The 17,643-nt window shown below is 41.3% G+C and overlaps 1 protein-coding gene across 5 annotated transcripts in view; it reads right to left on the minus strand.

Moving 5' to 3' along the window:
- Positions 1-16,708, minus strand: part of ADGRG6 (adhesion G protein-coupled receptor G6) — a 112,261-nt gene extending 95,553 nt beyond the window's left edge. For 2 of the 5 annotated variants that reach the window (XM_040598810.1, XM_040598809.1), the window contains exons 1-2: positions 16,422-16,708; positions 10,503-10,603 (exon numbers count right to left, since the gene is read on the minus strand). In XM_040598810.1, coding sequence (XP_040454744.1) covers positions 10,503-10,603; positions 16,422-16,423 — 103 coding nt within the window. In that variant the 5' untranslated portion in view covers positions 16,424-16,708. The remainder of the gene's footprint in view (positions 1-10,502; positions 10,604-16,421) is intronic. The other 3 variants (XM_040598807.1, XM_040598808.1, XM_040598806.1) reach the window with 2 other exon arrangements.
- Between the last annotated feature and the right edge of the window lie 935 nt (positions 16,709-17,643).

The following is a 17,643-nucleotide window of genomic DNA, read 5'->3' on the forward strand; positions in this document are numbered from 1 at the left end:
CCGGTTACTGAACAATCCCCAACTGGATGCAGTAAACCTAGCTGAAAACAGAGTGAAACAGCAAAAATGCTGCCTTCTCAGCTCAGTTTTTGGGAGTGCTGAGAATGCTCATTTCCCGTTGAATCTCTGGAAATCTGAGGCGCACCAAACTCCTGCAAATGGTACCATGTCCTCCATAAAGCACTAACAGTGCTGGAAGAGTAAGTCTTTCAGTATCAGTCCTTTCAGGAGCATTTGTGCATTTGAGTTTTTTGCTGGAGCTCAAGTCAATTCTTAAGTACAAAGTCAGGATTCACATGACATGGGGATTACACAGACAAAAAGCAGAATACAAAACTCTCTTCCATTTCATGCATTACTGGGTGAGATCACAGTAAACTGCAGACAAAACCCACAAGTTACAACATATAATCACTGCCAAGTGTACACAGTAATGTTTCTTTCGTTCTTGTAAGCCTTTTTGCTTTCTGAACACTGAACAGCAATGCTGCAGCATCATGCAGGTTAAATTTTTTAAAGGCATGGGGCAGAAACTTTGGCTTCCTCTAACACAACAATATTGTTTTGCCAAGACACCAACTTCCAAATACTTTCTATTTGGGGAGGGATTTTCCAAAGTGCTCAAGAGTGATGTATCTTGGCTTTTATACAAGGGGGCAGTAAAACTTGCACTGACTTTGGTGGAACCCAGTAAAATGAATGTTATGCAATCCAGTTAAAATGGAGGAACCACCAGACTATATAGAGCTAAACATTTACTGAAGAGTTTCCTTATATCTTCTTCCAAAATCTGTGCAAAACTATTTCAAGGTTAAAGCAGATCTTTGCAATTTCACCACTCCTAAGCATAAACAACCCAAGCAACATGTGACATGCTTGCTGATTTTATTATTTTTCCAATCAAATTATTAGTAAGAGTTATTTTTCTTTACTTCCCTGAAAAAAATCTTTTGTTTAAGAAATTTAATTCTTTTTAGAAATAAAAATATACGGTGAAATTTTAAAATTAACATTTTAATTTTCTCCTTTAAATTCAGAATATTTATTACATCAGAAAACTGTTTAAGATAATAAAGCAAGATAAATGTTTTGAAAACAATAACTTTAAAAACTGGACTCTTCTCAGCTACATTTCTGGCATCAGATGCATTCCATTGCTATGATGCGCTATTCAGAAAAGATTTATGCAGCCAAGCACAAGAAAATAGGCAATTTTTTTCCCCAGATCTTGAGTTCAACTATTGATGATGTAATTAAATTGCCAGAATATCAATTCTGATATGCTATAAACAATGCAGAACAACTTCAGATACTTTGTTGAGAGTAGTAGCCAAAGGAGTCAGTAACTACAGGAGTTGCCCAAAAGAGAATACTTGTATGGCATACATTGACACTTTTGACAAGGAGGGGGAAGAAAATGATCAAAAACTAGAAACAACTGACTAATAAAAACATATTATTTGCAGGTAACTTCTAAGTTACTGGTGTTTGGCACGTGATTTAGAAATCACTCATTTGGTATTACCCACACATGAAAAATATGCACAGATTTTATTAGGAGGAGGGAGTGTATATATAGAGATGTTTGCCTTTTTAATCCTCAGTACTGTCTCCCGATTGCCACGTGCCACCAGACGGAGGAATTCATCATTGTACCAGTGCTACTTCTCCTATTTTGACCCTTCTCAGAATGCAGGGTTAAATGCAATTCACTTGTAAAGCACTGAAAAAACTTAACAGAAGAGTAATTCCCCATATGCAGAGACAGAGAGTGGGAAGCTCCGACTGGTGGCATTGCTGCTATACAAAGTTTTTGCCACTTCCAATGGCAAAACTTGAGCTGATGCACACCCAATCCAAAATAAGATCAAATTACAGCACATCACAGAAACAACATGCTGCCAAAATCTGACAGGTCAAAGAAAAAAACCCTACATTTTTATAAACTAGTTACATCATCAAATGTAACCAGAGCAGCTGGTGCAGACAGAACATTTGATGTACCGTGCTTACCCATGCAAGGGAGGGGGCTCAATGTTTTTATTGTTGCACTTCCTTTAAATACTTTTATCAGCCAAACAATATGTTGGTTTTTAAAAGTCATAGATTCTAACTCATTGTATGAATGATGTCTTTGTTCGACATCAGCATTTTGCTTTTATTTCTTTATGTGTATTACAGATATGATTTGTTGAAATATAGCAATTCTCTTAACCAAAGTTAAAATCCAAGATAAGCTAACACCACTTGAGTGATTTTTTTTTTTAAACATTGGATTGGTGGACATCCACACAGCATGAAACCTCTGAATTATTGGTATATTTTTAATGACTCAGCAGACAAGCTGATTTCAGGATTCTCCATATGCTTCCAGTTCTTCCAGTTTCTGTAAAGTGAGTATGGTATATGACTAACATTACTTTGGAATTGGAAAACATTTAGACACCGATTTAGAAGAAAAACCAGTAAAATATTTAAAATTTAAACCTGCTTATAAACCTTTCCTGTAAATTCAAGACAACGAGAAACAAACACTTCCCCTCACTGCTCACAAAACAAAAATCACAGAGGACTGGGCCACTTGTACAATTGCCTCTGTAATAACTTCGACCATGAGGTCTTTCTCCACCTAAAAAGAAAGTTCCAATAAAAAAATGCCTTCAGCTTCATAGTATGGATTTGTTACTGCACAGCTCTTAATCAAAAGAGGTGTGAAAAGCCAGTGCATGCACAAAACAAACTCTGTCCAAGATACGGAGCTGCAGTTTTCTGTCTGACACCCGTTAAGAAGCATATTCATGACTGAAAAAGCTGGAATTGGAAAAACTCTGTTTGCATTGTATCCTTTCAAAAATTATGTTAGCTGTGTGATGATCTTTTCATGGATCTACCCTGTGTTCTGCAAGAACTAACTCTTATGGATATTTAGCCCTGAAAAAAGCACTGGAAGACAGCTGGACTGCTTTGGGAATATCCAGAAAAAAATTGGTTTCAAGAATGGTAACTAATGTTCTGTCAGTCTTTAATCGAGCAAAATATTCTCCAGCACACACCTTCTCAGTTTACAACAACGTTCAAAAAGTCCTCTGAAAATATGCCAAGCTGCACTTCTATAGAATATTAAGTATCTTACATCTTGACTGATATATCTGTAGTTTTGGAATATTAAGCAATCATCTGAGCTACCACTGTGGTGGCCTCTCTGGTCAAAAGTGACTATTTGCTGCACTGGAATTTGGACAACATAGTAAATAACTGAAAAGATGTTTGGAAATTCCCCAAAGGGGAAATTCACAGAATGGGAATTGGTGAGCATGTCTGGGGCCTGAAATCTTGGGGACAATTAGCAACATTGTTTCCAATTAACAAATTGAAAACAGTCCACATACTGCTGAAGTGAAGCTGCTGGTGTCTCAGACCATAGGGTAAAAACTACAACATGAAAGATGAGAAAAAAGGAGTACAAGTCCATAGCGGTACCAAAAAAATTATGACTGGAGTTGGGCTTGGAGTGTAAAGTGGCTTGATCCTTCAAGGAAGGCAAATAAAATGAACTAATGTGAATGATACCTGGACGCCAGGCTACATAAGCAGAACTCTTAACTATAAATTATGCACTTAATTTTCCCATACTGCAGCAAGAGTTAGAGCTTAGTCTGTCATTTACAGGAACTAAGATGACCAGCAAGCACTGAACCCAGACAAAACAAGAGATGTTTCTGGAAGCCCTCCCTTCCCCTGATATGAGTGCCGATATTATATTTAGGGCAGGAAAAGTAGTTTTTGTTCAATGCATCACAGTAAGGGATGTACCTCTCTGATGTAAGTTATCACTATTACACTAATATTAGTTAACTCTGTAGAAAATGGTTACAGTCTATAGCTGAAATACTTTATTTTCCTCTCATGGGAAAGATATTTTTCTCTTCTATGATGAAAGGAAGGACTTCTGAAACAGTACACGTGAATTACTTAGAGGTATTTCTATACACAATCTTAAGAAATGTAATTTTCCAGATGGGTCTTCTTATTTCTTAGTACCTTAATAAATTCTAGCTAAAATTAATTCCCTTGATTTTCTTCAAATTCTTAAAAAATAAAAGTTTGTTTGTTTCTCATTTTAGTATTTTCCATACATAATACAAATCCAATGCTCCGGCAAAACAATCAGGGACACAGCAATATGCATCCATAATATGCAAGATTATATGATTAATTGAGAAATGCTGACTTCACAATGGTAATCACTCACTTCTAAAAGGTCCACTGGTATATAAAATCATCCATTTTAATTACTCTATTAATTGCAATACATAGTGAAATGCATGTCGTATGACTGCTAGACTTATATGTAAAGTACTTCTATCTGGAAAACTTCTATTCCTCGTTAAGGCTTTCACTTCATGATGTAACATTTCTCACATTTCTAATCCACAAGAGAAAAAACGTGACATTCTCAAAGACTTCAGTCTTTTAATAAGACAGAAACATACTTTAGAATGTTCATTCATTTCATTGGGAGCAACTGACAAATACATAAAGACTTAATTTCTTTACACAATAATCTCTACCAGAGACAGCCTTTTGTAAAGCACAGTCCATCTGGCCACAAGTTATTTTGGGACTATTATTAGATATACCACTGAGCTAGAGATTTTTATTGTCCATTGTCATAGACAATATTGACAAACTGACAAATTGTCATTTGGCTATGCTTTTAATATTTTACAGTGAACAGAAACAATGAGGCAAAGAAAATTGTAAATGGATTCTAAAATCTACAGGTCATAAAGATAGGATCTTCAGTGAAACATATATCCTTTAGAAAAAAAGGTACATTACTTAGCCTATCTTCTACTAGAAGAATGCAGCAACCCTGTAAGATGAGGTCCTAGTCAGCTTTTGAATTTCTGTGATGTTTGACCATATTGCATTTGGGTTTGGCTACAAGTGCATATTAGAGGGGGTGTGTGGAGATATCACTGTGCTTTTAAGGCAATATAATTATGGTTAATGCAATAAGGTTCAAACACTTTAGGGAAAACAATTACCAGCACCATCAAAAAACTACAGTTAAAAAAGTAAACAGAGGTAACGAGAGGCAGCTTCCTGTGAAATTAATTCCAACTGTGATTTACTTTGACATTAATGAACTGTCGACTAAGGGAAATGCATGAAAGCCAACCAGTAACTTTTTGTCTGCTAGATTTATATGAGCAGAAATTCTAAACACATGCCTCAAGCCAACAGAAATTTAGATATTAAACAGAACATAAATGATTGCTTTTGATTTGTTTTGCTTACGCTATGTTAAAATAGAAAAGAAGACTGACGGAGAAAGGTGAAAGAATAAAAATACTTACTTTGGAGCTATTTATTAAATATCCAGATTCCTTGTGACTAATCTCTTAATTACACATGATGTATGTATGTCTATGTAAAGAAAGAGACTGCCAAACCGAATACTTTTTTTTACCAAACTTTTCAGGTTTTCTAAATTCTTCTGTAACTTTCAGAAACGCGAATATCCATGCCTAAGTCAGGGGCAACACTCACAGTCACATTGACCCTGCCCAGCAATATATGCACGCCCATTCCCACCCTGGGGATGCCATGGGAGAAGTTTCATAAAGTGCCAGTAGTAATGTTATAAAATCATCCCCTGCCTCCCTGCCATACGCAAGGATTGTGCTGGCTGACTGGGCTGCTGTCTTGGCACTTTGGTTCTTGCTGTGCACATGCTAAGAGAGAGGAAGATAAGGGAACGTGCTGACAACAATTTCATCATTCATGTGGTGATAGGATATTTGGCCCTTGCCTGTGGTATGCAGTTTCAGGTCTGTGGTGAAAAAACACACTTCCTGACTCGGGCTGTTCCAGATAAAACCCAACTCATTTTCACAGATGGCAATGTGATTCTTGCTGCTAGTGCTGGTGGCGTGAGCAATACTTCCCACCATACTCCCTTCCTATCTCGTATTAGGCTCCTGGGCCAGCGCGGTCACTCTGAAACTCTGCCATAAACAAAGGGAGGACTTTAATCCCTCCTTTATCTTCATAGTTCCAATTGAGAAGCATGATGGGCAGAGATGACCCCTTACTGGAGACCATTACCAGCCATGTGGGTGAAGGAACTGCTTTCAGATTTATTCTTTTTACTCACCTCTCTTTTTTGGTGAATTAAAAACTGCACAAGTTTTTGCTTTGAATCCTTACTAAATGAAATGCAGATTTCAAGGACTGTAATTGAATTGAAACCTACTCTTTGGGGAGCTCCTGGGGATTCATTAAAGCCCTTTGAGGACATGGAAAAGTGGCTACAGACACCAATGCACTTTACTGATGGATGAACAAAAGGACAAATGCTCACTCTGGCATTAGTTACAGTCATAGTAATTCTGTGATAACAGCAGTATGGGGCATAATGCAGAAATCGTGTAATAAGAATTGTTGACATACTCATGGCTTTATTAAAATAAATATTTTCCACATCTTGAATAAAACTCAATATAGTTGCATGGTAGTCATAAAATGGCTATTGACTCTTGGGTAATTATGTATCTATTGATGACAGAAAGTAAAAACTTTTACAAGGATGTTGCAATCTCCCCAAAATGTGCAAGTGTTCAAAAACCTGAAGTTCAGTACTGGGAAGAGACTTGAAAACGACATTGGAAAGTAATTATGCAAACTGGAATGTGCTTCTAAGGTCAATAAAAAATCTCCAGTTCTGCTTCTGGGTTATCACAGAAAGCACAGGCAAAACCAAGAGACAGTACAATATTGAAATATTAGACATTTTGCTATGAGAGCAGAAAAGCCAAAAAGCAAGGGGAGACTAAACTGAACAATTTTTGTGAGGTTACACACACCTGAAGCTGCCAGTTTTTACTTCCCATATTGAACTGCTGCTTCCATATGTCAGGTGAAAATGAGGCCATTGCAACAGGACAACCACCAACACAATTTTGTAGGCACAGCAAAAGCGCTGTCATATTCTGAGAAGTGCAAGTTCCAATGGATGTCCTCATTTCCCAGATTTTGAGCCAAACCAGATTCTATATGGCAAAGATTAGGGAAGCACTACAGAAATTAGGGAAGTCTGGAAATCACCTAATGTATTTCTCAGCCCCAAGGAAACAGGGCTATAGATTTAAACCATTTCTGGCAGATATTACTAAACATTCCTAAGGACTGAGATTCCCCAGTCTTCCGTGGCAATCTATTCCACTGCTATCTATACCTTTTGATGAGATGCCCTCTCCTCATCTATCTCGCTGTAATTTAAGCCCATTCTTTTTGCCCTTTCAGCTGCCCAGAAAGATCCATCTATCTGTTCCCACTGCAGCTATCTCTTTAAATATTCTCAGTTCTTATGCATTCCCCCTTCTGCCTACTCTAGACCAAAAAAATCTCAGTTCCTTCTGCCTGCCCCCATTAGTTATGTTTTCCAGAACTCTATTCACTCTTTTTGTTCTCTTTTAGGCCCTCTGAAACGAATTATGTACATACAAATGGAAAGTTAAGAATGTCTGAATCTCAGATAAAAGCAGATTTAACGACTTCTGTTTAAAACACCATGATCGTAACATCTCAGCTTCTATACAGTCCCTCCACTGGAAGATAGGCAAACTGTTTACAATGGAGGCAAGACATATCATTCATCATTAGAGACAGGGAGACTGAGGCACAATTAAATGACTCACACAAAGCCATCAGGGACACCGACCACAGACAGGAATGGAAACCTGCCAAGTTGCTTACTGAGCTGCTCTGTAACTTCACCCCATGTCACAAGGCATGACCTGAAGCCAGTAAGCCAGAACAGTTACAGCTGCTGAGATTTTAACTAAAGTATGTTCTATAATTTCATAATATTTTTTTTTTAATAATTTATTTCCGTCTTTCTGTTTTAAGTGTCAGACTCCATCCACTGATTCCTCTGAGGTATCAGGCCTATACTTTGGGATTACACTCCACTGCTGCACCTGTTCATTAGTACTTAACTGATCAATTTGTGGCTGAATATCCTCTTCACAGGCCATCCTGCCCCTGTTCTAAGTTTTCCGCTGTGTAATCCTTCTCCTAAACTTTGTTTCTGAAAGCAGGCCAAGTCTCACAGTTCATCTCAAGTTAAACTATAACATTATTACTTTTGCATTTTTTCCATGTCACAGCATGACTGACATTTTTATCCTTATGAATAGCCCTGTAAATAATCCATAAAACCTGTACCTGATGATCTTAATCCCTTGCTTATACGTGACCTCCTCTAGGCAAAGCTTAATAAGCCCCAATAGCTTTCTAAGCTTACAGCTCACTAGTGAAGCTGGATGAATGTCAGGTTTTATGATATTTCTACTGTAACTTCAGCAAAGCTTAAGCTGCCAGAGATTATGGATGCCATATGAATCCACAGCCAAAGGGACCAATACCTTTCAAGAGCAGACAATACAAAATGCAGGAGCAGCAGTGTTTCTCACCTTGTCTGCCCTGCTCAGTTAAAAACTAACTCCATTTTTGCAGTATAACCTATGCTTTTACATCAACATAAAAAGACACATGAATCCTAAGGGTCTACAGGCAAGTGTTGCCAAATGACAGGTTGCTGTAAAGGTAAATGCCTCATTTTCATTTCATTTGGTATTAACAGCAGACTATCTGTGATCTCTTTCACTGTTGAACAGCAAACATTTGTCTATTGAACCTGGGTGTTTCCAGCATACCTTATTTACCTACTCATCATTCAGGAAGATAGGGAAATGTCTTTTCCATTTACTGAAAGTTTTGAAGATTGCAAATCTTTTCCAGTCAAAACAAGAAAGAAAAAGACCCCAGGGGCATGTACTTGAGATGTAAAGACCCAGGTTCAGGTCTCTCCTCTGATTTCCATCAGAGACCTGGTTCTGAGCCTCCACATGCCAAACCCGTGCCTGAGAAAAGAGCTCCACCGGTAACTATAACAGAGGAGACTGAATTAGCTGAACACTTTGGCTGCTTTTACCAATGCAATGGCACCAACCACCTCATTGGTGAAGTAGTTAGTCAGGGGCATATATGATTTTGTAAAAGTGTATCTTGGAGTTTGGCATAGGGCTTTTGATCCATCTACTTGTTCAGTACCAGCACAGGTAGCAATGATATGCTGAGATTACCTGAATGCACTGGTGAGCTTGTAGTTGGCTTTCTCTGTCCTCAGAGCATACTGGCTAAGACCCTCTGGCTCATGGGACTTACCCTTGCTGTGTCACCTGCATTTTCAATAACTAAACTTTTATCAAAAGTAATTAGCAAAGACTAATGGTCTTCGGGTCTTACTGTTCTAGTCATTCCACAACAGCCTCCAGCAGCTGTAAATTAGAGCAGGTTTTGCTGATTACTTTATGGTGAGGCTGGCAGCTGCATGGCCCAGTATCACATACAGCCCAGCAACACAAGGACACAAAGGCCACCACCGAATGGAGCCATGGGTGAGAGTTGGGACCTAAGAACATTTCTGGCTACACAATTTAATGGAAATGGAAAGCACCTATTAAAGTGACATAGAGCTGGAAACTGCTACCACACAGCTACTGCATCGCTTTTTCCCTAAATAAAAAGTGCAGGTTTAAAAACAAAACAAAACCCAACCCCCTGCACTTTTTATTTAAAGAAAAAAACAATATCAAAGAAGTCAGAAACTCTTTCTATATATAAACCATCCTTTTTCCAATGGCAAGTCTGTAACAGCAACACTACCCATTTGATATGGAATTAGCTAAGCACTACAAGCTGCTCCAAAATTTTCATATGCTCCAGAATAAACTCCAGAGGTTTTTTCCAGTAAAGCAGCTGGAGCTCCTAAAATACTTTGCACTCTAGTGGTTAGGAAAAGACATTTAGTAAATGAAATCTCTCATTCACATGTTTAAAGAAAACAGTCAGAATATGTTACATTACTGTGTACTCAAGTGTCACTACAGACCAAGATGATTTCAAGTTTAAACTGATTGTTCTTTACAGTGTATGATTATCTTATGCACGTATAGCTTGCTGAGGAATGTTTGTATTATTTGAATCATAAAAGTGTTTAAAAATAATAAGCATACTACAGTTATTTTACAGCTTTGAACTAGAGTGAAAGGTTACTGAATACACAATCTACAGGCACAAACAGCACTGTGGAAAATGGAAGAACTACATGATTACTCACAGTATTCCAACCAGAAGAAATTCAAAAGAGAGGTAGGTATTAATGAGGTAAAAGCAAAGGAATGGTAAAATGAAAGAATTCGAAGGAAAAAAAAAATCAATAACAGCAAAATTATAAAAAACAACAAAAAGAAAATTCAGCAGTAGCAGGAAATAGGACCCAACCTATCACAGCTAATGATTATAACACATCACTTTCCTCAAAATATTATATTGTACCTAATTCAGTCATATGTAAGCGTAGTCCTTTGTAATCAAAACTTTGGCTCCTAGACCATTTATTTAAGTGGGAAGATTATACGCCGACTTACCTGCTTGTTGCATGAATATAATATATATGGTAAACAAGCAGAGACAGTGCTGCAGCTTCCATTTCCAGTGATAGCACCACATTTCACTTACATGAGACATCCTGTAGAAAAAAAAGCAAGCAAGAATTCAGCAAGCTTTACAAGTCAAGAAAGTGAGAAAATACTCCTGTTACTCAAACTAGTAACTACCAGTAAATAAAGTAGCACTTGAAAATTATGGATGGCCCTAGTGTTGCTTAAACAGGGACAGAAGTCTCTATGCTTGCTGAAAAGGGTCAGAAATGATGCTGTCTGGTTCTTAGTGGACAACAAAGTGGAAGACTGGTCAGCGCTGGGCTTCTAAGCAGATAGGTGTGGGTGGTGTTTCAGTAAAAGAAACAGCCCATATGTTGACAGTCTGAAAGAGTTTTTTTGGAGGCTGCAAAGTTTTACTTTACCTATTTACATAATTTACATAGACAAATACATCTATGCTGTTCAAATATATGTATATATAAAATACATAGATGTTTGTTATTAACTATATGAAGATGGTAGGTGAGAATTTGCCTCTGCCCTTAACCAGCCTTTCCATATTTTTCACTGCTAATATTTTGATGGCTACAACACTTTCTGCTGACAACTTTAATGAAAATCCTGAAACTTTCCTTGCCAAAATCTAGGGGCTCACCTGTGCTGTCAGTGAAGTCAAGGACATCTTTATTATTTAATAAACCCAATGCAATTATATAAAAATATTTACCAGTTATAGCTTGAAGTTAAAGTTTCCTTTGCCTTGAAGCACACAGGACATTTAATGGCTAAACCAAAATGTTTCCTCCATAGTGGGCAGAAGAGGAAGCAAGAAGGACTCTTAATAAATTTGGTCAGACTTTTAACCATGTATCCAAAATGAATGGTGCTCCATTACATTTCGGTATCATTTTATTCAACAAGTTAGCAACAAGCAAAAGCAAGCAACAAGTAATGAAACACAACATGAATTATTTTGACCAACTTCTACTCCTCTTACGTGGCCATGGTCACTGGCTTTTGTTTGGTAAGGTATTATCTGCTTATACTGGGAGCAAACGTCTAGCAGAATCCCCAAAATATTTCACAAGTCTATTCCCACCAAGAGTATGTGAAAAAGAACCACAAATGAATAGTCACAAAGAAACACTGATGAACACAAATGTCTTGCAGGTTAGTGCATATTAAATACAGAAAAAAGAAAGGCATTTGGAATGGCCACCAGTATGATTTATCAAGATGAAAATGCGAAAGAGGTAAGTGAAAGAAAGTACAGAGGTCATACTCAGTGGCAAGAAAAATTAATTTTCTTAAACTTGGGAAAATAATCTTCCTTCTGCTCCCCACGCATTGCTGTGAACTTGCCAGTAAAACCTGGGAGCAAATGTAAATTCTTTCCCAGTATCAGCTCCTGTTTCTTCCCAAAGTGGAATTCTGTAATGTAGACAAGCCAAACTTAATGCAGCAAGATAAACCATTGTAAAGGAACAACAAATGTTTCAGTTTTAAAAGTAGTAGTTCATCAAACCACTCCTGTGGATTAGATGCCAATGGGCCCAGGTGAATGGCACTTCAATAGACTGCTGAAATCAGTTAGGTTTCCTTTCAGTGCAGTGTTACATAGCACAAGTGTCTGATTACAAAAGAAGTCCAGTTCTTTATAGCTAGTTGTATCAAATTAGGAATCTGAAACTGATTTATTTTTCTGAGATATTGTAAAGTCAAACTTAACAAGTGTTGAAGACAAGCACAAAATACTCTGGGCTCTGAAATACAAGAATCTCTTTGATGATGCCAGACATGCAAAATAACCAGATTATCAAACAATAGAATTATTGTCCTTCAACTTAATGACCCAAAAATACCTATTACAGTCTCAGACAACAGAATGCTGAGGTTTAGGAACAGTTACTGTTCAATGTATATAATTCATAAATCCACAGTACCCTTAATCTTACTTTAGAAAAAGGACTTTGAACAGAAGCCCTTTAGTCATTTTAAAGACATTAAAATGGTTATATGCAAACACATGCAGCATGCATATATACTCACAGAGTAGTAAAATGGAAATTGTTTAGTAATTCAGAAGAAATCTGTGTTGGTTTTCATTGTATTGGTACATTTTCTATGTGTTATGGCAATCACCACTTCTGATGTCTCTGTGAACTCAGCTGGAGTTTTTGCTTATTGAATAGCTGGATAATCCAAGACACAACTTTTGAGATACTTAAGGAAAAACAACATGACAACTTTCTGCTGCCTAGGTCTGGAGTGAATCTACCCAGTCACACTGCCTTTAGTGCCCTTCTTAAAGAATCTGAGATTCTGCATTAGTCTGAGAACACTATTTTATTTGGCCAGTTTCTATTTGTTAATGTTTACTTGCATTGTGATAACACTTACAAGCCAGTATTCCACAGTGTTAGTTTACTGTTTGATTCCTCATCCTCACTCTTGTAAAAAGCATGTCAAGAAAGATTTAAAAAACATGGATAATCAACAACAGAGCAAAGCATAAATAAGTGCAAGCAACAAAGCAGAAAGGAGTAATTACAAAGACTTCTTTTCCCTGGGGAAAAAAGGCTAGATAATTCTACAATTGCTAAAAAAATAAAAATTAAAATAAAAAATACAATAATAATAAATCAATTATCCACCAAAATAAATAGGTAAAAAATAGCAAACCTGTCTACGCCACTTATATTCCCTACTGTTGAAGGAAAAAAGAACTTTCTTTACACTACATCATGTCACTTGACAAGAAAAAGAGGTTTATCAAATCCAAATAAGAGTGACCACAAAAGAAGCATGCTACCAAAAGACTCCACTAATGCAGGCACCATGAGTCAGACCTGTTTTTTTTGGAGAGGACTTTTAAAGATCTATGTTAAAAAGCATAACCTCTAGCTGAGTGTTATAAATGAGTGAGGAAATCAGTTATTCACATGTTTTTGAGATCTTGCATAGACAAAAAGCCACAATTCAGAAACCTGACTGCTCACAGCCTTACACCGTGAGGTGTGTCACACCCCTGTTCACACAAGCAGTTGTCAGGGGTAGAAGTCAGCTAACACATTGCCAACAAAAAGTCTTCTTCCATAACAAAATCCATCCCTGATACTTTTGTAATATGACATCCCAATTGGCAGACAGTTACGAAAAGGAGCCAGAGCAGCTGTTAAATACTTCCCAGGCATCAAAAAAACTACTTAGTTGCAGATATTATTCACCTGTTAATACCCACTATGTTTATATTTATTATAAGGTTCATTTTCTTGATTATTAGTGTTAGTAACAGCTAGAACTGAATCCAAACAGCATATGAATAATTCAATAGAAAAATTAGCAAACAATTCTGGACTGGTTTATATCTTGTCAAGGGATGATACAGTCCCCTGCTACAACAGCACTGACTTGACGGCCCAAGAGACCCTTTTGGTCTTGTGCTGCTATTTTAAATAGTACTAAAAGGATGTGTTCTGTCATTTAATATTCATCAATAGCTCAGAGAATGGATAACAGCACAGCAATGTACTAAAATACACGAAGAGTTTAAGTAAGCAAAGCAGTCCATAAAAAAGAGCTCAGAATATATATGGATTATTTCAGTCTTTAACCCTGGGTACATTAGAATTGCTGAACACTGTTCATACTGGGTTTTCTTCTCTATTTTGTTTCAATTTAAATGAAAAAGCCCTGTTCTGTCCCCAGCTGGTAACATGCTGGTAGCTCTGAATAAATAATTGTAGATTGTCAAACACAGAACCAAAACAACATTTTATTGAATATACTTGGGGACTATTAGGACACCTAAGCTAGGAGTACATCCATTACAGTTGGACATACTCTTATCCCTCCTAACATTTTTTTTTTTCTTTTAAGAGCAGAAAAATTAGAAAGTGACCTTCTCTGGAGTATGATAGAAGAACTACTAATTTTTCTACGGACTTGCATTATTCCATTGTAGGCACTGTGCGACATGACCAGCTATGCACTCTAGCTACCAATTCAATATAGTCCAGTCCACAGCTACTTTCATTTCCTATAACATAGGGAGACAATGAGCTTATTCACAATTCATTCCAGAAGAGCAAAATTTAGTAATTTATCTAAACCATAAATGGATCGTAACTTGTCATAGATCAAGATGAAATTAGTGGGAGTCTTGTTACATCTAACCACTGAACCTTTTACTCTACATGCCAGCAGCCAGACATTATCACCTTTTAGGGAGCGCACAACTCTGCAAGAAGATATACACAGAATGTGAATAATCCTGGAGCATTTGTATACTGTATGGTCTCAAAACATGCAATACATATTTGAATACACCATCTTCCTTGTTCAAAGCCTCGGCAAAGTTCCCTGGAGTAGGATGTGAATTCTGCCTCAGGCAGTCTGACATGACTTTCTTTGGTCTTTGACATGTCTAAAGTTATTAAGGAAAAATGTTGCTGACGCTTTGAAATTAAAAGAAAATTAACATCAATTTCACAGTTTTTTCTCATGTAAGTTGTAAACAAAAAGATTTTAAGCTTAATCACTCTTAAGTGGAACTACAACAAGTGAAAGGTGATTACAACTCACAGTTCAGTCCCTGCAGGTTAACAGAGGAGTCGACTTTAACTTTGAAACCCTTGTTTTTAACTCTAGTACGCGAATGTCTTGAAAGATTAATTATGTAATACCACTTAAAACTTTCATTTGGTTAAGCATAACACGTTCCTAATTATTCTTACAGTCGACGTTGAAAACTCCCTCACACTCACAGAAAGAGATGAAAAAACCCAGGACACTGCCTTTTAATTTAAACAGTGCCAGCTCTATCAGATCTGTCTGAGTCCCTTGGCTTTCCGTTCAAAATGAACTATTCCCAGTTGGAGGCAACTAATCTGCCGGTTGTTTGCAGCTCGGTAGCAGTGCAACACTAGCTCTTTAAGAACTCTTTCTCATCTCAGCCTTAACTTCACCGTGCACTGTTAGAAACCCCCATCCCTCGCCCCTTCCCCTGACTGCCTTCGGTCCAGCCACAGGTCCCCCTGGCTGCCAACGCCTAACCCCAAACCTTAGTACCTTGCCTTACCTTCGGTGAAAGCCTGTCAGTGAAGGCAAAACATCGGGGAAGGTGCCCAGAGGCCACGGCAGCGGCCCGCCCGGGGCCAGGCGGCGTGTGTACGGACGGTAGGGAAGGAGGACGCGGAGCCGCGGAGCCACCGACCCGCCCGCGGCGCCCCCGCCGCCTCTGGCCCCTGGACGGCGGCGGAGCCCCGCGCTGCCTCCTCCTCTCCGTGCGCTGCGGCAAGGAGCGGTGGGGCTGGGAAGGTTTTATGGAGCCCGTCCGGCCCTCCCTCTCCCTTTTTCCCTACTTGTGCTGGCACCGCACCTGGAGGGCTGGGAATGGTGCCTGTGCTGGACGGGGCTCCTCGACGTGCGCGACCACGGCCCCGAGGCCGGGCCGGGCGGGTGCCGAGGCACCGGCGTTCACAGCGGGCGGCGAGCGGGGCCAAGAGTTTCGCTCCTTGGCTCCCTGCGCCGGGAAACTCACCAGAGCGGCCCTAAGGACGGGATTACGGTGCTCTGGGAACGGCCGCGGCCGCCCGGGCCCCGCTGGGGAGCCGCCGGCGGACCCGAAGCCCGGCCGGGGCAGAGCGCTGCCTGCCCTGCCCTGCCCTGCGAGCGCCCGACGTGAGACTCTCTCGTTTCCCCATTCCTTCAGCCCTACCCACCTGCGAGGCTCAAACCTGACATTACACACCAGCTACTACGGGGGCGGAGGGTGGGGGGAAGCCCTGCTCATAGGCCGGGGTTCCGTGCCCCACGATGGAGCCCGCGGGGGATATCGCGGTCCCCGAGCGCCGCGGACGGCAAGCCGCAGCCCTCGCCCCGGAGCCCGGAGAGGAGACTTACATGGTGACATTACGGGGCGGCTCTGCTCCGGGGCTCAGCGACCATCCTCCCCCGCTGCCGCTCGCGCTGCCTCTGGCCCGCTCCCTCGCGGGCTCCTCGCAAAGGTCATCGCTGCTCGCCCACCTCTTCCACGCCCGCCCCCGCACACGCCGCCCGCAGCGGCCGGGACCGCGCCGATCCGCTCCTCCTCCGCCGCGGTGCCCCCCCCGCGCCGGGACGCGCCTCTCTCGGCACAAGTCGGGCAAACTTCGGTGCCGAGGGAGCCCGCCCCCGCGGAGGGCAGCGGCCGCCCCGCCCGCACATCCCCGCGCCGGGGCCTCAGGTGGCGGCGGAGGCTCCGGCGCGGCCCCCGAGTGGCCCGGCCCCACCCGCCGCGCGGGGGGCAGGACCGGACCCGCCGAGGAGCCGCCGCTGCCGGGGGGCCCCGCTCCGCCGCCCGGGCCCCGCTCCCGGGGAAAGGGGTGGCTACCGGGACCCCGCCGCCAGCGACCCCCGGCGGGGGGCGCCACGGGCGGCACCACACGCCACCCTTCCCGCGGTCGCCGTCACGGCCACGCAGCGCCCCGGCCCACCGATTAGGGGCTGGCCCTGGGCTGCGCGGTCCCCAGGCACATTTACACCCCTCCAGGAAACAGCAGCCACGGGGCCGCAGCCACCCACAACGGGCGCGGGCCCCCTCCCAGGAGGTGCCACATGGAGGGCACTACCCTTGGCGGTCACGGCCTGCTGGGCACGCCGCCCCTCGCAGCATCCCGGTGGCAGCGGGTCCCCGGGGGCAAGCAGACACCGCACACCCCGGCCCGGCCCGGTGCACAGCAGGGTGGGCGCGCCACACCTCCGGGAAACACCCCCCCACCGTGTCCCAGAGCTGCTGACACAGACCCCTGGGCACTGACAGTGCGTGGATTGTCTCCGGGGCACAGACCACACTGCACTTTGGATAGGAGGCAGGTGGAGGTTACACATCTCTGACCCATTTTCTCACGCACACAAGGCTGCGTGCTGCTTGCACACGCAGCACAGGCCCACACCCCACTCCTGCGTAGCTTTTCTGGAGGGCGGCAGTTTACATCATTTGCTAATGATCCTGAGCTGTTCAGCTGAAACCTGTAGAATGTGGCACTGCACTACAGCGAGGTAGGGATACATAGAAATGATAGAAATGGAAACACAAAAAAACACACGAGCACAAAAGAAGTCCAAAATTTTCACCCTACTCCAT

This window comes from Falco naumanni, chromosome 6 (genome assembly GCF_017639655.2).
Source record: "Falco naumanni isolate bFalNau1 chromosome 6, bFalNau1.pat, whole genome shotgun sequence".
Lineage (NCBI taxonomy): Eukaryota > Metazoa > Chordata > Aves > Falconiformes > Falconidae > Falco > Falco naumanni.